The sequence below is a fragment of the Hirundo rustica genome, chromosome 1 (assembly GCF_015227805.2).
Source record: "Hirundo rustica isolate bHirRus1 chromosome 1, bHirRus1.pri.v3, whole genome shotgun sequence".
NCBI lineage: Eukaryota > Metazoa > Chordata > Aves > Passeriformes > Hirundinidae > Hirundo > Hirundo rustica.
This window is the reverse complement of record NC_053450.1, coordinates 117,086,157-117,109,443: the sequence shown is the minus strand read 5'-3', so window position 1 is coordinate 117,109,443 and position 23,287 is coordinate 117,086,157. Positions and strand designations below refer to the sequence as shown.

The 23,287-nt window shown below is 40.4% G+C and overlaps 1 protein-coding gene across 7 annotated transcripts in view; it reads left to right on the top strand.

Annotated features, from left to right (window-relative positions):
* RARB (retinoic acid receptor beta) overlaps positions 1-23,287 on the top strand; it is a 321,663-nt gene that overhangs the window by 218,161 nt on the left and 80,215 nt on the right. Inside the window, exons 1-2 of one of the 7 annotated variants that reach the window (XM_040073958.2) lie at positions 12,167-12,548; positions 12,776-12,904. The exons of 2 other annotated variants lie outside the window; for them this stretch is intronic. In XM_040073958.2, coding sequence (XP_039929892.1) covers positions 12,790-12,904 — 115 coding nt within the window. In that variant the 5' untranslated portion in view covers positions 12,167-12,548; positions 12,776-12,789. Of the gene's footprint in view, positions 1-12,163; positions 12,905-23,287 lie in introns of those variants that run through there. 4 more of the 7 variants (XM_040073985.2, XM_040073947.2, XM_040073939.2 and 1 more) reach the window with 4 other exon arrangements.

The following is a 23,287-nucleotide window of genomic DNA, read 5'->3' as shown; positions in this document are numbered from 1 at the left end:
GCTCCTTGTGTGCCGTGAACGAATTTCACTTAACTGTTCTTTTTCTCTAGTTTACTATTTGGCAGCCAGAGTCGTACCCCTCATCTTGACGCTTGTTACAAAGGTGATGTTTTTAAAGTTTTAAACTCTTTCAGAATTTTAGCTGGAAGGGATGAGAGAGGCAAAATATTGTTTAGTGTAGCATAAAATGGAAGTTTGATTTAGAATATGTGCTGTTTAGTAAAACTATAGAACCATGGAAAAAAAGTGTTTCAGTGGCATAAATCATTTTTAGTGACTCTGCACTTGAAAACGGTCAGATTAGATCTTTTTCTCATTGATTTTGTATTTGGTTAATGATTCCAGTTCTGAGATCATAAAGCTATATAAGATGTAAAAGATACGGGAAAATATCTTTAACCTCTACATTTAAACTATGTGTTTCTTTTGACATTGAAATACTGCAATGACCTGGTAATGTTTTCCAATGTTTTAATTTTTGCTGATGTACAAAAATATCACAGAAGAGCTGATTCGTACTTATTACACATGGTATTGCATAAATTTCTTCCTAATTAAAAAGCTTCTAAATTCTGAATAATCAATTTATGAGGACATGTGGTTTTGACAAATTATACATTTAATTTCTAAAGATTTATTAGAAATTTGACCTGCAGCTAGTTAATTATGGTTATAGGAGTGATGCAGTAATACTGGAGATTGATATAATGATATGGTTGCAAATTTATTTTGATATCGCCTACCTCAGTAGGAGGACATGGGAATACACCTATATTTTGCACCATCTTGTTTATGGTGCAGGGAGGCATTAGTTTAATGAAGAACATTATTTGATAGGTCTGTGTTAGCATTTATATGAAAAGGTACTTTCAACAGACCATAACCATGTTGAACTTGGTCCTTTAGGTTTTGCCCTTTTAAGGGCTATCTTTCCAGTGGTGTCAGTGATAGTTTTAGGTGAATAATGATAGTAAAATATTTAAAAAAAACCATTTGCTAAAAATAGCAACACTTTTAAAAAACCTCCATAATACAAAATTAAATTGATCCTTCCTAATCAATTTTCAGATCACAAAATATTTCTGAAGTAGCTCTGTTTGTACTAATCTCCAACCCACTATACTGGTACTCCTAGTTTTATGAAAGTCAGCAGCTAAGTAACTCAAGATGGGTTTTCAATATATAATACAAGAAGCCAAATTAAATAATAAATAGAATTTTAAATTGTATCTTTCTATCCCATCTGGATTTGCAAGTGATGTATGATAGCCATAGAAAGAAAATGCAGATGGACTTTTAGAATGTGAAATGTTTAGAAAAGCAAGGCATATCTTAACCACGTAGATAGTCTTTTCAGTAACACACAAAGGTTACATGTTTTTTAAAGCAACTAAACAAAAAAGAAACTTTAACAGGACTGTGGTTTCTTCTGACTGGTCTGAATGGGAACAGAGGAGCTGCCGCTGAGCAGTGATTTTACTCCATGAAGAGGTGTTGGTGGGAGATGTGTGTTACAGGACCTGCTGTGTCCATGTGTGAGAATGGTGGGTGGGGGAAGGGGAGCAGATGACCTCGTTCAAGGTTTTCTCCTCTAACCTTCAGGTAAGAGTGTCCTTGGGTCTTCCAGAGTAAAGGAAAGATATAGTCTTACCTGCTTGTCTGAATCAAGCCAGTGTCACTGGTGCCTGCCTTTCCAAGCATTGTTTAATGTTCCAAGCATTGTTCTACCATGAGTCCAATACTGCCTGTAAAAAGAAAGAAAAGAGGAAATTGAGCTCACTTACTGTGACCAGAAGACAGCCAAAAGTAAGTGTAATATCAGATCAGCCTGATCTCTTTTTTTTCCCCACTGGAAACGTAGTAGCTCCTTTTTCCTAACAGTGTGCAGCTGTGGCTCAAAGCAGTGAAGTGTGACCACACCAGGGGTGCCCTGAGCGAGGGCATGTGCCCTTCCTGGCCCCCAGGGATTGTCTAGCTCTCTTGCAAGGGTGGAAACTAATGTAGCTAAATTCAAACCTTTTAAAAATAGAGAGCTTTAGGAATCTTTGTCTTAGATTTTTATTTTTTAGATTCAAACTTCATTTTTTCTGATAACCAGAGCATGAATAGTGCAATGCTAAGTATTTATGCTTATATTTGATACATATTACACAAAGTGTAATGCAATTCTAAAAACAAAGTAGGGAAAATGCTGTGATGAAATAGAGATTCCCAAATTCATCAAATTACTTGATGTCAGTAATTAGAAAGGACTATTAGAAGAAAAGCAACTAGTATTATAAGATTTGCAGGAGTTATTTCAGAGTTTACAATAATCAACCTGTATCATTCTGAATGAAAGCAACACATGCTCTGATGGTGAAAAAATTCTCTTTTAGATTAATTAAATGCTATCTATGCCAGCTGAGGACTCTTTAATTCTTAAGTAATTATCTAGACAGAAGTCAATGAGTGGGCAGAATCTGGGTGAGAAAGACCATTGGCACTTGATAAGTGTTGTCTGCATAGGGTCCCTACAGACTAAGCATGAACTATTCGATGAGAAATACATTTTGCGTTTTGCATATGTCACAAAACCTGATGATATAAAATATCATTTAGACCAATGTGAACTCCCTGCATTCTCTGTTCATTGTACCATCAGTATCCTGGGGTGAGTCAGATAGCTTTGCTTTTACCCTGGTAGCATTCAACTCTTTTTTTTTTTCAAACCATTTTTGGGATCCTATGAAATTATTCTGTAGCAGGAGAGGGAAAAGGTCTCTTAAATCATTCCAGATATGTTAACTGGGAAAGGGTTAATCTGCCTTCAGAAGTTGCTATGTAACTGAGTCCTGCTGGGAGAGTCAGGGTTTCCAGCCAATGGGACTCACCCCTACAATACAATGCATCTATCTTGTGTTTCTTACTTGTTGTCAGTTATTGGAGTTTTTCCTGAACTGGAATTATACTCCTGCTCCTTTCATACTCTCCCACTGAGTTTTAAATAATTGTATTCCACACCAAAGTCAGAAAATAACAGTACAATGGTGTGCTTTTATCCCTGAAAATGTTACCTTGGACAACTTTGAGTGGTGTATAGAAAGATCTCTCATGCAGCAAAACTAGGAAACTTTTAGAAGATAAGATTTCCCAAAGAATTTTAGGGTATAACATGGTTTGGATTGCTTTTAGTCTTCCTGAAAGCCTTCTCCCGCCTTTGTGTTCTCACCTGTGCACTCAGTCTTCAGCACATTTTCTTGTGCAGAAAGAGCAGAAAAATGTCTGAACCTTAAACTGTTCCTTCCTGCCTAAGGCGTATCAAGAAGCGAGTATTGATTTTCCCTGCAACCTGATTAGACTCTCCTTAGCTATTCCTCTTCTCTAAGGCCACTCAAGGCTTGAGAGCTGAAGCACAAATTCTTTAATTTCTCATTTAGAAGAGCCAGGTGTGTTTTCTCAGCTCAAGCAAAGCCTCTGTGGTTGTGCCAATATATTTGTATGGAAGAGGTGGCACTTCTGAGGGTTTTTGTTGTTGTTGGTTTGTTATTTTTGTTTTTTGGTGGTTGGGGGTTTTTTGGTTGGGTTTTTTTGTTGTTTTTTTTTTTTTTTTCCCTGGAGGAGATCCACACACACTCCCTTTGAAGGCTACTGATAAGATGAGGGAGAGACTAAGCCTAGCCTGTAAAAACACTGCTTAGGAATCTCTGCTTTGGCTGTTGGGTTCTGATAGAAAGCAAGAGAGTGGAGTGGTATCTGTCAACATGTCATTCAAGTCTCAGTAAGTTTTACACTTCACTTAGATCTTTGTGTCTCATTTTTTCCAGTGAGGTTCTGTCTGATAATTTGTGTCGGCAAAGCTCTTAGTCTTTCTTGCATGTTTGTGAAGTTCTACCTCCGAGTGACATAATGTTCCTGCATTGTTCATCTAACAGAATAAGTTTCAGTATCAGTGGTGTGCTCTTCTGCTCTTAGTAAATCTGTTAAAACAAACAAACACACCCCAAAACACCACCCTGACAATTTTTAGACAAATTTAAGAATACAACAGGTGGACCTTTAACTTTTTAAAGGTTTTAATTAGCATATATGCACCAACTTGTCATTTAAGATCTGACTGGGGATAAGAACTTGCTGTACTTCTTAAGGAGAATTACAACACATTTCTCAGGATTGGGAATGTGCACATGTGTTTTCTTGTAACTAAAGCTCCTATAGATTCAGGCTTACTTTACCCATCCAACAATCTTAGTAATTCCTTGAAAGAGCTTGGCCACAGCCCTGTCTTTGGTGTCCCCTTTGGCATATTTCATGCCAAAGATAGAATGGATGAATGGATGCAGTAGGGGTGAGATCTCAAAGCCATTTGACAAAGGACAGAACACACATTCTTCTTCCCACATATGAAGTCGAGTAAGCCTGTTTTTCTAATAGTCTGATAACAATACATGGAAGATCAGTGTCCTATCAATGAGAAGCCTGTCCTTGAGCATGCTTGCTCAAAACTGTGATTGGATTGAAAGAAATGGGTTTGGTTTTTTTCAGTGTGATTACAGGTCTGTGCAGAATTAACTGTTCAGCCAGAAGGGTCAAGATACCCAAATGAAGAGGTTTTGATCTAGTTTATGCAAAACCAGTTTGATAGTTTTATAGATCTGTCAAGCCTGATATGCTGGGGGACCACCACATGCTTAGAGACCACCTTGCATGTCCACCACTATATTTGGACTAAAAGCCCCAAAAGGGAAAAAAATCCATGATACTGCACAAAGCCCCGGGGAGTATGATGTTCACCACCACAATATTTAACTACACTGCAACTCTGCAAGTTGTCTTTTATTAAAGCATTTGTGTCAGTTGTGATTCCCTGAACATGGATATAATATGTATGGACATTCAATCCCTTCTGTGGTCCAATATGGGAGTCTTGCAATCTAAGGGTATGGGAATTTGCAGGTCTATTTAATCCTGTGAGCATAGCTTATTGAAGCAGCTTGGGACCATGCAAATTTTTCTTTGTTGGCTTAAATTGCACAAGTCAGGTAGAATTTTAGGAATGCACCAAAGAACAATTTGATAAGTATACTCTGGTAGAGAGTTTGAAAACCAGGAAACATCTTGTGAACATTTCAGACTGGACGTCATTGATGGTGCCATTGCTCGTTCTGAATGCAAGTGAGGTGCAGCCCAGCCTGACTTTTCCTGAGATCTCATCTATGTTTGAATGTTACATTGGTATAATAATGTAGGGTGAGAAAGCAGTTATCCCTTTTTGAAAGAGTATTACATGTCACAGCCCAGTTACTGTAGTAAAAAGGGAATATGCAGAATCCCTTACTTGCTCAACAGTAGTTACACTATGATAACCTGTATGCTTGTAAAACTGACCCCGGTTAGTAAGGTTTACTTTTCAGGCTACATCAATAAAGTTACAGTGATAACAGTGTCCCTCAGAGGACATGTGCCCTCAATTAATTCACACATTATTGATGACACATGTTCTGAACAAAGAAACCAGACATCTATTTTACCCTCAGTTTCTGGGTAATTCTACCTCATTTACAAAAATTTACACAGGCTGTTCCCAAAAAGAAATCACATCTGCATGACAGAAACAAAGGTGTGAAAAGCACAGTGTGTTAGGGCAACAGGCAGAGTGGAGGTGTTGGCATGATGACCATCATTACCAGCAGATTTCAGGCAATGTCACCACATTGTCATTGCCGTGATTACCCCTGCTAGCCAGGTAACTATGCCAACACATTTTCCAGTCATCCCTTCATTCTTCTTTCTAAAATACCTGGAGATAGGATGCTGGGCTGTTCTTTCCGTGTTTGATGTAGGTTTGGGAACTAGCTAAGTGGGAACTGGATTGTCACGAATATGTATGCCAAGCTGCTGAGCATGGATCTATTGTAGTTTACATTCATGGCATAATCCAGTCCAATCTGCGTTGGGCTTTATGTGACCATAGCTCTGGTCAAGTGTGTTTCAGCCATCTCAGGCCTCTGCCATCCCTCTATATCGGTCAGCAGTGCAGGAGCACAAGCCTTGAATCCTGCTGAAATAGGGCTTGGGTAAGGTTTATTCTTTGTTAGGATATGTGTATGTATTGAACTGGCATTCCAGTCACTGCTTGGTAACTTTGGCCTTTTTCTGGAAGAAAGCCATCAGGACTAACTTTTCATCAAGAGTTTAAGCTGCAATTAGTGAACCTGTAGAAGAAGTACAGTTGTCCAAATTCTGATTCTGATTACAGCTATGGTGGTAAGATGCCTATGTTTGGAACTCCCATGTATTCTGCATGTTCTTGGATTATTTATTTACACATTCTGAGACACCTTTCGGGATATCATAACATCAGGAAATACTATCTTTTTATTAGGTAACTTTCTTTTTTCTACCTCCTTAAAAAAGGCAGAAACAAAGTAGTTACTTGATCAGCCTTTTGAATCTCTGTTTTTGTTTTAATGGAGCTCTGTGCTCTTTCACCTTCAGCCAACCATAAGCTTATTCTGCAGATAGGAAACTTTATTGTTAGTAGTAGTAGTATTCTCCACAGTTTAATATTCAACATTTCTACTTGCTCTTCTGCTCTTTCGTGCATCTTGATTCTACTTAGGTTTTATAGATCTCCCAACCTTCATTCTCCCTGGATTATATAATGCGATGTGTCAGTGCCATGCATGGCACACCAGTTACCTCAGCATTTCCATTATAATTCTATGTTTTGAGGGATTTATAGGCTAGCAGTAAAATTCTCTTTCTTGGCTAAACCTTGAAACAGCAGTTTCTAGTCATTTTAAAAGAAAACAAAATGAAACAAACCTTTTTTTCCCCTTACTTCTATTTTTTTCTGGCACCCATTTAGCAGTGGTGTTTGCACTGCAGGATCCTAATAAACAGCAAGTGTGGATTCAGTATGTAGCCAGTGTTAAATCTAATAATGTTCTTTAATTTTTGTATCTTTCAAAAATGCATGTCATCCTCTCTTCATGCATATGATGTCAATGGCCTCTTTGCCAACCTTTCAGGAGCCTGCAGCCATCAGCCTTTGGGGCCTCAAAAAGCTGCAGTTTGGTCTACTTATGTGTCACAGAGCTACAAACCCAAAAAGACATTGGCTATATATGACTATCTAGAATATAAGGGCCATTACAAAAAAAAAAAAAAAAAAAATTGGAAGCGATTTTAATTCTTATGCTTTAATGCTTAAGTGATTTGCTGTTGAGAGGATAGGGTATTAGGGGACCTATGGGTGAGTTACACTTCGCCAATCACTAGGGATTCCTGTATTTTCCTGAGAAAGATCTAGTAGCAGTCACTTTTAGAAATGGATTGCTGAGCCAGATACACTTCCAGTTTTATCATATAGGGCAGTTCTCTTCCCCTGGCTCCAGGCCGAAGGATTGCATGGATTCTAAGAAGCATGTTTGTATGCTCAAGTTTGTGGAGATGAATTATTTTTATACCCTGTAAGTTAAGCAATCAGCTTTAAAGGTATTTTTACAAATACATATCCACTGATTAAAACAGACAAAGCCTTTATCAGTAAGTGATTCGCAGACTGGTTGCATGCCTGAGTTCTGGGTCTGGAGATGACTAACTCTGCTTTTCCCATCTAAAATAAAATACTGCTCTGCAATGAATTGTCTTTTGCCAGTTGTTGTTATATTTCAGGCCTGAGATAATTCTTCCTGTTAGTGTAAATTCCTGTTTTTGGTCATTGCAAGCTGTGCATAGTCTTGTACAGTAGACTGAAGAAAGCCCTTTTTTACTTAATTTCACTGTATTTCATGGGTTTTTTCCACTTCATTTGTGCCATTCCATGCCAGTAATTTTACTGTTTTACTTTCTTCAGGGCAATTCTTGCTCAGAATTGATACGCATTTCCTTGGACTTCCTTAGAGTTTTAAATATTCAGCCATTCTCTCGTGACCTAGTGATTTTCTTCCACATAATCTTTTGACATCATTCATGTGCTTGAGACATGAAGAAAGCACCCTTCAACACTAAAAACTGCATGTAGTGAAGGGGGAATTCAGGTTTTCAGATTTTTCAGATTTGTATCACCAGTTGGAGGGAGGGAAAAAAAACATTGCCAAGGCAGGCAAGTACTGCTTCATATTAACATCTATTGTCAATGAAGAGGTAAAAATCAAAGCCCCTGTGTGTGAGGCAGGGTTAGTGAACTGCCAGTGATTCTCCCAGCAACTGACACAAAGGAATCTGTGAGTATCAAAGCTGAGGCAGCAAGCTTAGTGTCAGCTCTTGCCTAGGGAGTAGAAGAAAACATCACTTTGTCTCTGCTTTCACTGCTTAAACACACACATCATTCACTAGTAACCATTTACTCTGCTGTCAAAACTGTTTCAAGAGAGTGCTACATTTGATTAATAGTAAAATGCATGCAAAAGGAAAAAAAAAAAAAGGCTGCTTCCCCTGAGGTACTTAGTTGGGGAGAATTTCTGCATGCACTTCTTAATTTTTCCATCCTATAAATATGCCTGTAATGTTCCAGAAGTGCTCTGCTGCTTCTAGTAAAGTCATTTTTATTAGAGAGCCTGGTGCACTCATCCTAATTCTAGTTAATGCTCTCTCTCTCTCAGTGAAGCACATTATGGCATCCTCAGCCTCTTGTACTAACAAAAAAGTGACCAGCACAACCATGTGTGCAGTACATGATTCATAGTGCTGCTTTCTGAATTGTCCAGTGGGTAATTGCAGTACAAAAACCAGAGAAACAGATGTAGACCCTAAACCTTGGCTGTAAATTTTTGTTTTATGATTATGGGTTTCAAATGTGCTATGTCACACTGACAAATATACAGTAACACCAGAGGAAATAGATTTCTGACTTGAACTTGTGCTTTTTATTTCACTTATAGCTAAGAATATGTTTATTGTAAAGTTTCTGCTATCACAGTCTGAGAGAAAACAGATCAAAGCACTGATGTGAAACCACAATTTCTTTGCATGGACAAAGTTAAAGATATTGGAGTGTTGTTGCCTCCTCGCACCTCTGTGGGTGCTGGGTAGGCATTTAAAATATGTGGCAGTAACTTAAGGTTTCATTACATTTGAACTAGAGGACTGATACTTAGCACAATAATTACAGTTAGTCCTGATCCAAATTAGAAAATACTCCCCATTTTATGAATGTAGTTTTTCCTGATACTCTGTTGAAAAAAACCCAAGTATTGTGCTATTTCAAAGTGAAATAAGAGATGCATAAGTTACTGTATTGTAGAAATAGTGTGTGAGCAAACCATTGAGCTATTTGAGGGATTTTTAAATTACATGTGCATTTAGTAATAAATATATTAGTGCAACTATTCTTTGTAACAAAGCATGATGAGCTACCTGGCTCATTTTGATACAGTGAGAAAAAGCAGTATTTTTTCCAGTTTATATACACTTAAGTGTCATTTCCCGACATTTACTTTCAGAAGTCGCCACTCTACATTTTGAGGTACAACTGACAGGTATTATTTTTGAATATGGTATTATAAGACTGCTAATGGGATAAACATAACTGCATTTCTGTTTGTCTGATTCTGTTTACTTTTAACTCACATAGGCAACATGTTTTTCTTGGCATATGCTTGAACTGTTCCAAGAACCCTGGTCCCCACAAAAAGCTGTTTTCTCCCTAAATTGGAGACTGAAAAAAACCATACTGTGTTTTGTGTCATCCTTTCCAGTTATTTTTGTGGTGATATATTACGTATTCCAAATTTCTTGTGCATCCTGTGTTGTCTGGTTAGAAAATAACTGTCTGTTAATTTAGCTTTACTATTCCAAACAAAACTGTAGCAATGTAGCCAGCCAAGATTTAAAAAAAAAAAAAAAAAAAAAAAAAAAAAAAAAAAAAAAAAGTTTAGCCACTTTTCCATTTGGCTATTTTAATGCAACAAACAGTTTTGCTGCGCTGAAATAGTTTAAACAAGCCTTCCCTGAAGGATGGCTTTTTTAGTGTGTGTACGCTGTGCATAAATTTTAGATTAGAGAGTGTCAGGGGCTTCTTCAACTGCAGGAGTTCGGGCTGGGGGAGGACACCCCAAAGGGCTGAGAAAGTCCTTAAAAAGTCCTTTTAAAAGACGCTGTTAAACTCCAGCATTTGTAACTCTCTGCCTGAAGGGCAGAGGGAAAGAGAGGCTGCCTGCTGCAGGGACAACTACAGCTCTCCCATTGAGGGGGGAAGGAGGCTAAGAAAAGCTTTTGTTTTAATCTCTTCAAAAGGATTCGCTTCCAGATTGCAGCAGGTCTTTTTGCTGGCCGCTGATTTTCAATGTGGGTATATCAGTTTCAGGGAACAACTGCGTGGGCTGTGTGTTTTATTTTTTTTGGGGGGGTTTTTTTGGTGGTTTTTTTTTGGTTTTTTTTTTTTTTTTTTTTTAATTCTTGAATCTGTGTGAAAAGTTTTGTTAATACAATCTGCAGGCATTGTCAGAGAGCTTTCGGTTCATCAAAGGACTTTTTGTGGAGAGGGGACACCACATCCATTAAAGTGGCTGCGCAGGTCCCAGGGTGAGTCTCTCTCCAGCATTTCTTTACGGTCGCAGTGGTGTGCCATGCCTGCTGCATGAGAGTGTGCCTCTCTCTGCCCGACTCCTATCTTGGGCTTTGCAAGAAATGGCAATCATCAAGTGTTCCCTTTTCTAGTTTCTGCACCTGAGCTTGCCTTGGAGCAGGGAAGCAAGGCTCCTGTGTGCCTTTCTCCTGGATGACGCTCGCTGCTGGGGCTGAGGTGGCTTGGCTTATTTATTTAAAATTAAAGCATGTATGTGGTTATTGAGCTCATGTCCTTCCCACCAGGGCAGAGGGAGTGTTTCCAGGTTGTTGTTTTTAATTTTTAAATTGTCCATGGGAATAAGAACTGGTGAAGTTCTTATTCCCATGGACAATTTAAAGCCTCTATGGAGTGGAAGCCTCCGTGCAGTCTTTCTTGGTGAGCAAGATTTTGGAGAAGGTGGTTACCCACCTAAAAATCATCGAGCTCTCCGCTGGCTTCATGCAAGTGGTGGGCCTGCACAGGGCTGGCTGTGGCGTCGTGGCCACAGACTTGGGAAGCCTTTGGCATCTAGACCGGCCGTGAGAGAGGGCTGTCGGCAGTGTGGTTTAGCGCAGACCTTAGTGGGTGGGAGCAGCCCCTTGCCTTCAGAGTGGCTGTGGGAGCTTGGCCCGGGCCGCCTGCCCCCGGGAGGTCTCCGCGCTCAGCACCGTGGGCTGGGCCCTGCTCCCCATGGATTAGCTCGTGGCCTTTCTCCCCTCCCGGGGAGCTGGGGCTCATTAGCCCTCTGAAAGCTGATACAGCCCCTCCGGGGCCGCACCGAGCGGCCCCAGCCCCTCTCCGCTAATCAGAGACAGGCAGGACCCGGCGGCGGCGGGGCTGCGGAGGGAGAAGAGGAGATGCGTGGCTGCTTCCTGCCCTGGGCTCAGTGATGGGGACAGATCCTCCCGGGCAGTGCCAAATCTCACCCATCGGGGAAGCCAGGGAGCGCTGGGTGACTTAGGAGCCGGGGCGAGGGATGGATGGCGCGGAGAGATGGGGCCCGACCGGGCCCCCCCCGCCCGGCCAGGAGGGACGGGCTCCTGCGATTCCCCGCTGGGAGTGGGGCTGGCACCGGCCACAGTCTCTGCGAGTGGTATTGAGCGGGGTCCCCGCGGGTGGCATTGAGCGGGGTCCCCGCTGGTGTGTGCCGGACCAGCGCCGGGATGAGGCTGCTCCCAAGCGCAGCCCGGCAGCCCAGCAGCTGGGGCGAAGCCCGTGTCCCTGACTGTGGAACAGCGGCAGCGCCTGCGCCTCTCTCGTGGCCTCTCCGGGGAGGAAAGGAATGTGTGTGTGTGTGAGGGAGGGAGGGGGGCACGGAACTTTCAGCAAATTGAGCTGGAATTTTCAAATTCTCCGTTCCCTGCAACCGCTGTTTTACTTCCCACCCCCTTCCCCTCCTCCTCCTCGTTGTTGTGTTTGGCCCTTTTTTTTTTTTTTTTTTTTTTTTTTTTTTTTTTTTTTTTTTTTTTTTAGTCACTTTATTATTTTGGTTCTTTTTGTAAGTTGCGCTCGCCGTCCGCACCCGCCCGCTCGGCGGCCGCAGGACGACTCCGGCAGGGCTGGGGCTCGCCTTTGCCTGCCCGCCCGCCTGCCTGGCTTTTTTGCAGGGCTGCTGGGAGTTGTGAAGGCGTGTGAGAATCCTGGGAGCTGGTGATGTCAGACCGCTTGGGTCATTTGAAGGTTAGCAGCCTGGGAAGGGTTCACGGAAAGTTCACTCGCATATATTAGGCAATTCAATCTTTCATTCCCTGTGACACAAGTAGTAGGAAGTGAGCTGTTCAGAGGCAGAAGCATCTATTCACGGCCGAGGGGGATCCCGAGCCTCCACCGGAGCTGTTTTATCCCGGGGAGGTGGGCGATTGGCACGGCGTGGGACGCGGCACACACCCGGCGATCGCCCCAGGACCTGGACTGACTCTCAAGAAATTTTTGGGGGAAATTGATGGTAGCTAAAACTTGGAATGTGGCTCGCATCCCCCCATCTTGCTGGATTGGCTGGGCAGCCTGGAAAATGGTAAATGATCATTTGGATCAATTACAGGCTTTTAGCCGTGTTGTCTGTCATAATTCATGATTCTGGTCTGGGAAAAAGACCAACAGCCTACGTGCCAAAAAAGGGGCAGAGTTTGATGGAGTTGGGTGTACTTTTATGTGCCATTTTCCTCCACACCTAGAGGAAAGCACTTTTGCAGGCATTCTGTGCAGGGGGAATCATGTTTGACTGTATGGACGTTCTAGCAGTGAGCCCTGCTCAGATGCTGGATTTCTACACTGCGAGTCCGTCTTCCTGCATGCTCCAGGAGAAGGCTCTCAAAGCATGCTTCAGTGGATTGGCACAAACAGAGTGGCAACACCGGCACAGTGCTCAATGTAGGTCCCAACTGTTATTTTTCCACTTTAAAGCAATTACTATTATTATTATAATTGTTGTTGCTGTTGTTATTTATTTTATTTATTTACTTGCATGTATTTAAAAAAGAAAGACTGGTAATTAAGCGCTGAGGTAATGAGGGGTGGGGTGAGTTTTTGTGCAAAATGTGGTTTGCAAGCTTTTTTTTTTTTTTTTTTTTTTTTTTTTTTTTTTTTTTTTTTGGCAAGAAAGGAAAAAGGAAAGAAGCACCGGACTTCTTTCTGTTTATCCCTTCTCATGTGGCATATTGATCCTAACAACAGTTGTGGAGCCAAACAGGAACACATAAAATTGTAATGTAATACAGCAAATACTTGCAAAACTCCGACCAGTGAAAGACAAATTTACATAACATCTCTGTGGTAGCTTCCCACCTCCCACCCCCCCACCCCCCCCCCCCCTTGCTTAATCTAATTTTGTAGCACATTTGCTAATCAGGATGCATGTTGTCTTGAAGTGCATTTTAGCAGAGCAGCCAGGTAATTAAAATGTTGATCTCTACAGTTCTTGTAAAGATGTGAAATTGCAGTGGGTAGGTGCCATTCCAAAAATCAGACAGTAGTTGTAAGTTTCCGAAGAAAAGGCAATATTTCTTTGTACTGACCTTGCTGCCACCTTTCTTCTTCACTTTGTTGCTCTAAGAAGTTGCTGTTTTGCTAGAAAACTACTTACTGTGAACACCCTTTGAGTTTAACCATCAATTATTTCCATACCTTGAAATTCAGACAGCGATGCACTGTTAACAGAGAAGTGAGAGTTAGTGGTAGGACACTTCTGAAAATGTGTTACTATGTTATAGGGTCTTGATTTGTTGTTGAAATATATAGATGATAAACAACAGCAGTATTTTAATACTCCAGTTTAAAGTTTGAGAAATGACAAAAAGTGCCAGAAAACATCACCTTATACTATGCTTAAAAGCTTGCAGGATGCTTCACTGCTCTGACGGTGATTTAGATAAATGACTTGGCCATCTATCAAAATGTTTTTAGCACGCTCTCGGACACTTCAATACACCATTAACTGTATAATGCTGTTGGAAATTTCTGTTTGGCGGTACGTTAAAAAGTTAACTAGGAATTAGAAGAGTTCTCCCTTCAACATTTCAAAGGGGTGGAGTAAGTAATTGAAAAATAAATTTAAGAGTGTTTGGTGAAATAGTGTTTCACTCGGCTCAGGAGTTTTCAGACACCATATGACATTTGTGTGGGTTGAGTAATGAAAACAGAATTGTAAAAATCAGTGACTAGCAGCCTACAACACTGCAAATGTTTTGATGTCTTTACAATTAAAAGGAGTCTGTGAAGTTCAGCATGGGATATTTCTTCGCGCTGTTTTCAAAATGCTTCAAACAAAATATGAAACAAAGCTTTTACTTCAAAATAGTGTTACTAGCTATGGGAGAACTTCAGCTAGCAAAAACAGAAATCCAAACCAGATGTTTTACTAAAAATGCGTTTTTGTCCTTTCATGGTTTAAACTTTAGTATAACTTCAGTGGAGATATTGCGGAAACTTGAAATTAAATAAACTTTCCTGGAGCAGGAGGTATATATACTGTCGTTAAAAGCTTACGCTTGCAAAATATTCTTTAAATACCTCCTGGCTTTAAAATGCCCAGCTCTTTCTCTTGTATATTGTTAATACCTAGGAGCAGGATTCTTAAAAACAAAATATATGATGTTTGTTCTTGGGCAAGTTAAACACAGGATTACCCTTATCAGAATGGAATGAGTGGTAAATATGTCATTTGCCTAGAGCCTGTGATAAGAGACAAGTGTTGATAACAGGAAAGTTTAGCTAATCAAAGAAACTCATATTAACAAGAGTAAATAAAAAATACAGGGAAAATTCGTTCAGGAATCCAATCTTGTAACTTTGTAAGCAGTAGGATTAATCTTCACTGCATGGGAATTTAAAATCAGGCCGAAACCTGAATCATACAGTGGCTGTAATTTGAACTGTGAAAGTTAATGGTATAGAAATGTGGAAAAAGAATTTACTTAGAGTCCAAATTAAGATTTCTGTTTGAAATCTTAGAGCAAATTTTGTTTCAGTTTTGAAGACAGCATAAGCAGTTTGTGCATGAATAAATATATAAACGGATTACGAAATACTAAAATTCTTTCAAAGATTTTTATCTTACATCTCGTGAAAATATGACAGAACTAGAATTTATGTGATCCAGAAAGCTTATAACAGTTTAAAGGTTGCTCTAGTGCTTATAAATACAAGGATAGAAATGTTTAATTCTAACTCTAGCATTTTCTGATTCTCCAGTTTTAAGAAGACCTCAGTGATTTGATGCAATGTGATAATAATCAAATCAAATTTTGTAATTGTTAGAAGTGTGATAGGGTTTTTTGGTCTAATTTGTTGTTCAATTTTTTGCTCTGCAAAAAAAAAAAAAAAAAAAAGCAGTACACCTGCAGCCATTGCCTTAGGCCTTAGAAATATCGCTTTGCTAGGGATGTGATTGTAGAGTAAAAGGTAAATGGTTGTTGAGGGAATAGTACATGGATAGTGCAAACTCAGAGCAGGCCAGTAACAATCCCAGACAGTATCAGGGTTTCAACTGAAATGCTTTCAAAATTGACCATTGCAGGGTTTAGGATAGAATGCTGTAGGTCTTCAACTTCAGCACATCTTCCATACGTTAATCCTGTTACAATTCACTGAGCTAGTGCACTCCTGAAGCATCATGAGTTTTCTAGTCCATGAGGGTCTGCAAAGTAAAAATAGAGGATAAGATGCAACCCAAACATGACCTTAACTTGTTTGGTATTTTTTTCCTCTCTCATGTGGGAGGAAAAACCTGCCCTGGGTTTGCAACGCAACTGTTGGCCACTGCATATTGCACAGTGTGTTACAAGAACCCCCCAAAACCCCTGGTTTTGCACTCAGTTTATGTTTTATGTGATTCTAGTTATTTTGTTGTAGATTTAAAATGAGATTTGTTTGCAAATAAAATTCTGGACTCAGAAATGGGACTAGAACCAACTCTACTTCTAATCGTAATTTGCTCTCACACCTTTTGTCGTAAGATAAAAATCAGGTTGTCATAATTAAATTAGACAAGGATATTTCTTAAGAGAACAAAAGAGTTAAGATTGCAAGAATGAGTAATTTATAGTTTCTTAAGTAAGTTAGAATATTCTGCTCCCTCTCGGTGCAGTGGCAACAAATACTGAGTATTTGAGTATACAGTAACTTTTGGTGAAACACGAGCTGACTAAATACTGCGGAAGCGGGAACAGGACAGGTCCTGGGAGAGGAGCTGCAAAGAATGGAGATCTGACCTTGGAAATGCCTATTACAAAAAAGTCTTCATTAGTCCTCATTAATTAAACAGGCAAAAAACAAATGAGCAGGCCCAAAACAAGAGTAAGTTTGTTTGGCGTTATGTAGTGTTTCAGCTAATTATATCAAATAGATGACTACTGCCTACTGCATTTCCTTAGAGAGTTTGAAGCATAAAAAATTTGATGAAGTCAAAAGTTATGGACATGGCAGCAGAACACACTGGGATGTTGAGGCTTGCATAGTATCCAGTTCTTATTTCAGTTTGGTAGGAAGTGCTTGCCTAGAGAGGAGCTAGCGGGTATTAACTTCCAGAAAGTTCATGCAGATGGAACTCCCGAAAGCATGCGTTTTCCTTCAAAATTCTGGATTATGGCGATGTTTGGGTCAGGTTCCCATTCCCTGCCAGCACTGGAAACATCTGTGTTCCACAAAAAAAGAAAAAGAAAAAAAAAAAGAAAGAAAGAAAAAAGAAAAAGGCTCACTACTTTATTTTCTTTCATCTTTCTGTATTAAAAAACAAACATTTTGAAGTGAAGGACTTGTAATCTGCATTCCCAAGTATCAAATTGCTGCAGGTGTGTTTGCTAGTGCCCAGAAGGCAAGATCTGTTTGAACCAGGTTATTTTCTTTGAAGTTCATCTATAAACTTTACAGCTAAATGGCTAGGACTGATTTGCTTAGGGATAGAGTCTTTGTTTAAATTTTTATACGTCTAGCTTAATGCTCTGAAATATGCGATGAAAAAAATGTTTGTTTCTGATCCACTTCATTAAAAAAAAAATTGTGTGGGGATATTTTTCTTCCAAAATAACTGAAAGGGGAAAACTGCTCTCTATGTAGACTGTGATGGAGTTAGTCTGATTTGGCTGCTGGCGCAGGAAAACTCTAATGGACACGCACCACTGTCAAAAACTCCTGCAGACAAAAATGATGAGAGGCTTTTGCTGATGAAGTCAGGGTGGGATAAGCTTGGAGGAAAAGCAATGTATCTTTGGGTGACTCCCTGCTTGCCTAATGAGTCTGTGCAGCAAAGGTGCAACTTGTCAGAACAAAGCCAGGCTTCTGAGGCGATGCCTTGAAGAGGGTTACGGTGAAGTTAAGGAGTTGAAAGAGGGAGATAGTGTTTCTGACAGCGAAGTTAGTCATCCTCACATCCAGTTAAATCCCTACTTACTGCTGAGCGGTTTTTGTTAGCCGTGCGTGCGTCACGCCAGCCCCGCAGCGCGGCCAAGCCGAGGGGCTTTGCTCGGGGGAGCGAGGCGCCCTGCCCGGCGGATTACGGTCCCACCTCCCCGAAACACGCCAAGTGACTGGTTTTGCTCAGGTCTAATTTATATACCGCCCTTTACGCAGCCGATGAAGTGCGGCTGTGTTACACAGCCAGCTTTTAGATTTGGGAGCGGGGTAGTGAAAGGGACATTGTGCTCCGAAGGACTGCTGTCTGCCGCGGTCGGCCACGCTATGCGCCGTCCTATTGAGACCTCAAAAGCAGAGCACAGCTGTGATGAGTTTCCAGATCTGTTTGGCCGTGGGGACCGGCCCTGGTATGCGTGCGAGCCGGGGGGGAACATCCCTCTCCCCTCACAGTTTCTGCCTGGGGGGCTGGCAGCAGCTTCTGAGCAGTGGATTTACAGGGGCGGGCGGCCGGGGCCAAATTAGTTGTGGTTTCAGAGGGCTGTCCAGAACTTTGCTAGGCTGTAGCACGCAGCCCCATGAGGAAGGATATCAGTTGATGTATAAAATGGCCAAGGAACTTCGGTAAATAGACTTTACCCTTCAAATCCAGAGGTCCTGGCAGCGGCTGTGCAGGAGGGTGGGGTTGTACTTTTCCCCTTCCTGTACTTGGACACTTTTGATTATCCAGACTTTCTGGGGCTGAGCAGGGCTGCCTAATAACAAAGCCTGCATAATATAATTGACTAAATAGGCCTATTGTCCTTTTCAAGTCACTGTGCTGTGAAATCTTTCAACTTTTTGCTGAAAATGTTGCATCTAACGTTTAGATGGCTTAGTGGCTGCAAGCGAGGAGGGGATCCTTTACCCTCATTTCTCATTGCTGAGTGGTTGAGAAGCTGATTATATTTGGTTGAGAAGCTGATTATATTCCTGCCCCCTATTGATGTTTACTCCTTTTGGGAGGCAAATATTTTAGCCCCTTCTGGCAGGGTAAACTGCCAAAAGTAATAGGCCTGGAAATACAAAGCTATGATTGATTTTGACCTTTGCTCATGTGCATGAAGTCTGTCCCCATGCACTGTGACCCATGCCACTTCTTGCTGAAATCCAAGCCCTTTCAAACCAAATGGAACCAAGAAAATACAAGCCGCAAAATGCACAAAACTATTCTAAAGTAACAGAATAATCATTTTCTCTATGCTTCAGGAAAAGTATAGACAGGAGGGTAACAAAACTGGATTTTCTAGCAGGCAAACCCGGAGTAATGTCTTACTGCTGCCACCTTTTTATGAGAACCATATTCCAGGTATGAAAGAGACAAACTGATATCATGTGGAAATATTCTGTGCCGTTTTTTAGTCACAGTAATCCTAGCTGTTTCTCCTATTTGTAATCTGTAACAACTTGCATCCAAAACCAAGCATTTTAAAGTGTCTTTTTAAAAATAATCAAAGGTCTGAGATTTTATTAATTTGTCGTTGCACGAGCAAACGTGTTTCAAAAGTTAAGAATGTCAGGAACGGTAGCCTAAAGTTAGCATCCTAAATCCACATTTCATGGCTTCATTTCCAAATATGCCGAGCATCTAGGAGCTCCCTCAGCACTTTTAAAAACAGGCCATATATTTAAATGATCAAATACTATTTAAAACCTTCATTTAATATTAAAAATGTTTACAGGACTGTTCCATTTTCCCCAAACTACATGAAAAAGTAATTCAATGACAGTGTTCACAACATCAACAGTGAAAATAGAGACACTTATATGAGAAAGTAGGACTTGCTTATAAAAATATATTACTCTCTTTCCCTAAATTTACAAATCAACTGAGTCTTTTTCCTTGAATTTTGTCTGACTCACAGGTTTTTCTGATTCTGTTTGCTTCTCTGCAATAAAGTCTGCTCAGCAGATATTAATTGCAGTATAGATTTTAATAGCTAGATTATCTCCTTCATATACTCACTTATCATTTGCAGCTGCTCAGGATTGCTTTCCCAGTGGCAGCGAATTAATATGACTTTGGTCACTGTGCATTTTGCTTATTTGCGGGGGGAGGGAGGAGGGGAAATCTAGCTTTCTTCAGCTCATTTTAGTAATCTGAATAGGAGCGTAGAACTTGCATCATGTGACAGGGCAGCTCACCAGCATGGGGTCCCTGTGTGAGAACCTCCCTTGTACATGACAATCTGATAAGGATATCATGTGGTTTAGAAACACATTCCCACAATGTTCACTTCTTTGTCCCTTTATTTGGGAGTGGGTAGGAAAAAACTTTTAATGAACTAGTGCTCGCCCTTATACAACTGACCCCACTTTCTTTTAGTGTTCTGTTTGAGCCTTGCAGCTTCTTCAAATACTTTTGTTAAGAGAGATGGAAATATAATCCAGCAAGTCTGTGTTAAAGAATCCTAGACACAAAGTATATAATATACCTTCTGTTCCCCTTGGACAAGGTGATTTTTCTTTCCCCTGCTTATACCATATATAAACTGAATATTATAAAACTGTGGAAGTTAAATATACACATGTGGGTGACAGTTGTATAGGTTTAATAGGTTAAAGCTTGAATGGGTATTTATAAATTCTCAGAGTGCTCTGGATCTTCACCGCTAAGGACATGATGTTAGAGTCCATCCATAGTTTGGAAGGATTTCCGTTTTATGCACTTTCAGTGACTTACATTTTACCCTCTAAGTGCATCCCCTAAGAAAAAAAGCAGAGAAATGTCTCACAACAAAGAGATTTTTTTAGCACCGCTTAGTTTCTTTTAATGGTTTGGAGGATCTCTTTTCATTGAAGCATAATATTTTTCTCTAGGCTCACATTGTATTTTTAGCTAGGATCTTTGAACAATAAAATGACAAGCTAAGGATGTCTTTGTCTTTTACAGCCTTATCTAGTGAAGTACTTAAATGCACTCAACCCTCCACCCTCAATTTTAATAAGAGTTTCAGAGACAGAGTGGTTGTATGAGTGAGCCTTTGGTGTATTTATGTACTGGTACTTTTAGGAAATACCAGTAAAAATTCACGTCACTGTGCTGGATGTTCAGTACAATGAACATCCAGCATCTCTTCTTAAAAAGAAAGAAGGATCATTCTTCTTTTAAAGATGCGTAGCAGAGGTGTGGAGCAATTAAACAGGTTGACCAGTGTTGCACAAGCTGGAGACAAAAAAACACAGTTTGATGTCACACAGATTTCCTTCAGTGAGTGCTTTGATTAGAGAAAGCCATTTGTGCCTGTAAGATAGAAACAGTGGAAGTAATGGTTCAATTACTGCTTCCCCCAAACCAAAACACAAAAACCCCGCACACACACACACACACACACACACACACAAAAAAAAAAAAAAAAAAAAAAAAAAAAAAAAACCAGAAAAAAATCCACCCCACAAAAACAGTTAAAGAAGACAAAAAGTCTCTTGAATCTTGCATTATTTTTATTTTTGATCTTGAATGGAGCTTGAGGTAATTCCTGAAGTGACCATTAAACCAACTCTGCTGGCCTTCTCTGTCAGGCTGGCTGATGACACAGCAGCACATCATGTGGAGGCGTGTATCTTATCTCCTATGAGAGTTCCTTTGTCTTCCAGTCCCGTAGCAGAATCACTCCTCTGCCAGCTGGTGACTTATACCTAGAAGATTTCTAGGTTCTTCCATGATAAGTGAATGTAACAGCATCTGAGTTGGTTTAAGTATTTCACTTGTTCACAAATACCAGTTTGGGACAGAGGTGTTCAGGCATGGCACAGCTGTGTCCTGTCTTTTGGGGGTTTCAGAGCCTCCAGCAGTTTTGCTCAGGGACTGGCTGTGGGCAGAGCCCGGGGCGGAAACAGGCTCCTCTGCCACTTTAATTCCTCATCTTCTACTCAAAAGCTCACAAGACCAGGGTTGCCTGTCTTTCCAAGACTGAACATTCACTTGCACACGAAGAAAAAGGAGTTAGAAATCTGTGTCACAGTGCCATCTGGCGATACCTGAGACCCAGACCTCCCCTTGGGCAAGGGCTATGGATCTGCAAGACAGATGCTTCCCTCAGGACCTTGGTTTAGGCTCAGGAAACGCCTGTGCCCCCCCCCAAGCTTGATGCTCTCTTGGGATTTTGTACTCCTCTCTGGGTTGCTCTAGTCAAAGATCCTTACTTCTCTACAAACATTCCCTCCTTCATAGCGATCTACCCTTGCTGATCCACCAGCCTTTGGGTTTTGGCTTGGGGCACAAGTGAAAGGACTGGCTAAAATTCCATGCCTGGGTGAACTTTTTTATTATTAAGATCGGGTCCTGAGCTTAGGGGTTCTTTCTTTGGTTTTAAGCCATTGTTCATACTACTGCCTTTCAACTTTGGTCTGAGGAGATTTTTCCTTTTACCCCTCATCTTGCAGAGTAATCCTTAACATTGCTTTGTTGTTTGAGTTTCCTCTTTTTATTCAGCTGGGAAAGAGATTTTATTAGTTACTGGGTGAGAGTATATGTCAAATCCTCCTTAGAGATTAGCTGGAAAGTCTTGGACTTTCTAAAGATCTTTCTGATTTCACTCCACACTTTGAATGATAAGGTGTAAAGTGCAGAACAAATGGCAAATCACCTAGGTCTTTCAGTGTCTTTGATCAGAGGGGCTAACAGGGCAAGCTACTTTTCCCAAGTCTTCATCCCCTAGTGAACTTCTGCCTTCCTCTCTCCGTTTGGAGAGCACATTCCAGCTGTGTTTTTCTAGTTGCACACGTAGTCACAGGCTATGTAAGTTAGGTATGTGAACTGCTCATCTTTCTATGCTTTGTGTGTATTGCCCCATTCACTTCACTGACACCACACCAAGAAGGATCCATTATCTCCCTGAAGTTTTGAAAAGAAGCCTTTAGCTGCCTGCAAGAAGTCAGAGCTGACTCATATCCTTCTGTGTTTTTTGGATTTTTTTCTCTTCCTTATCTGAATCCTTTCCTTTCTCTGTTTTGGTGAGATCCTGCAAGACTTCTGTGGTTAAAGCATGAGCTGTGTGTTAGGATGCACTGCATGTCTGGAGGCAGTTTGGGTAAATAGCTGTTCCCTTCTCCCTGAAATGGAGTCCATTATAAACACTGCAACTGTTCACAGGGGCTGTTTTCACCTTCACCAAAACATGAAAGTAGAGCTCAGTTTCAGCATGGTACACTGGCACTGCCCAGCAGTACTGTGTTTGTTATACTTTTGCTAACAAATTTTTGTGTAGACCAAGAAAATACCCTGACAAAAAGAGGTTAGGAAGGAATGACGCAATTAAATGAGATTAAATCAGAGTATTGGTTTCCTTGGAACACATATTTGGCTTTTTATCAACAATCTTTTCCCCATTTTTCAAATAAACACATATTTTCACATGATAACTCTATTTGAAATATTAATCCTTCCAGGGCTGTGTTACCTTTGTTTCTTCTTCAAAGTCCATTACTATGAAAAGGTTGCTGTTCCTTAGGCTGTTTCTGCTTCAAAAGAATTTTAGGGCCTGGTCTATTGGAAAGCTTGAGGGTATAATTAGTGAAAATGGAAATGGATGCAAGAGAAATTTAGTTCCTGATGTTTTAATTTAGTGTGGTACTACCATGTGTCGTTGAAGAGGATTCTTAAAGGCAAACATAATTATTTCATTATGGTCTTCAGAATGCTTTCATTGGTCTTAATGACGAGAAACTGCATAAGGAGTCATACATTTTAATTAGGCCTTCTTATATTTACATCAGATAAATAACAAATAATTGATGAAAAACAAGTCTTCTGAATGGATGATTTCACACAGCTCTGGTTACTGTTTAATGATAAAATATTTCTCTTATTGTTTTGCATTTTAATTATGTAGCATTACTACTTTATCAGAGATATCAAAATACTGT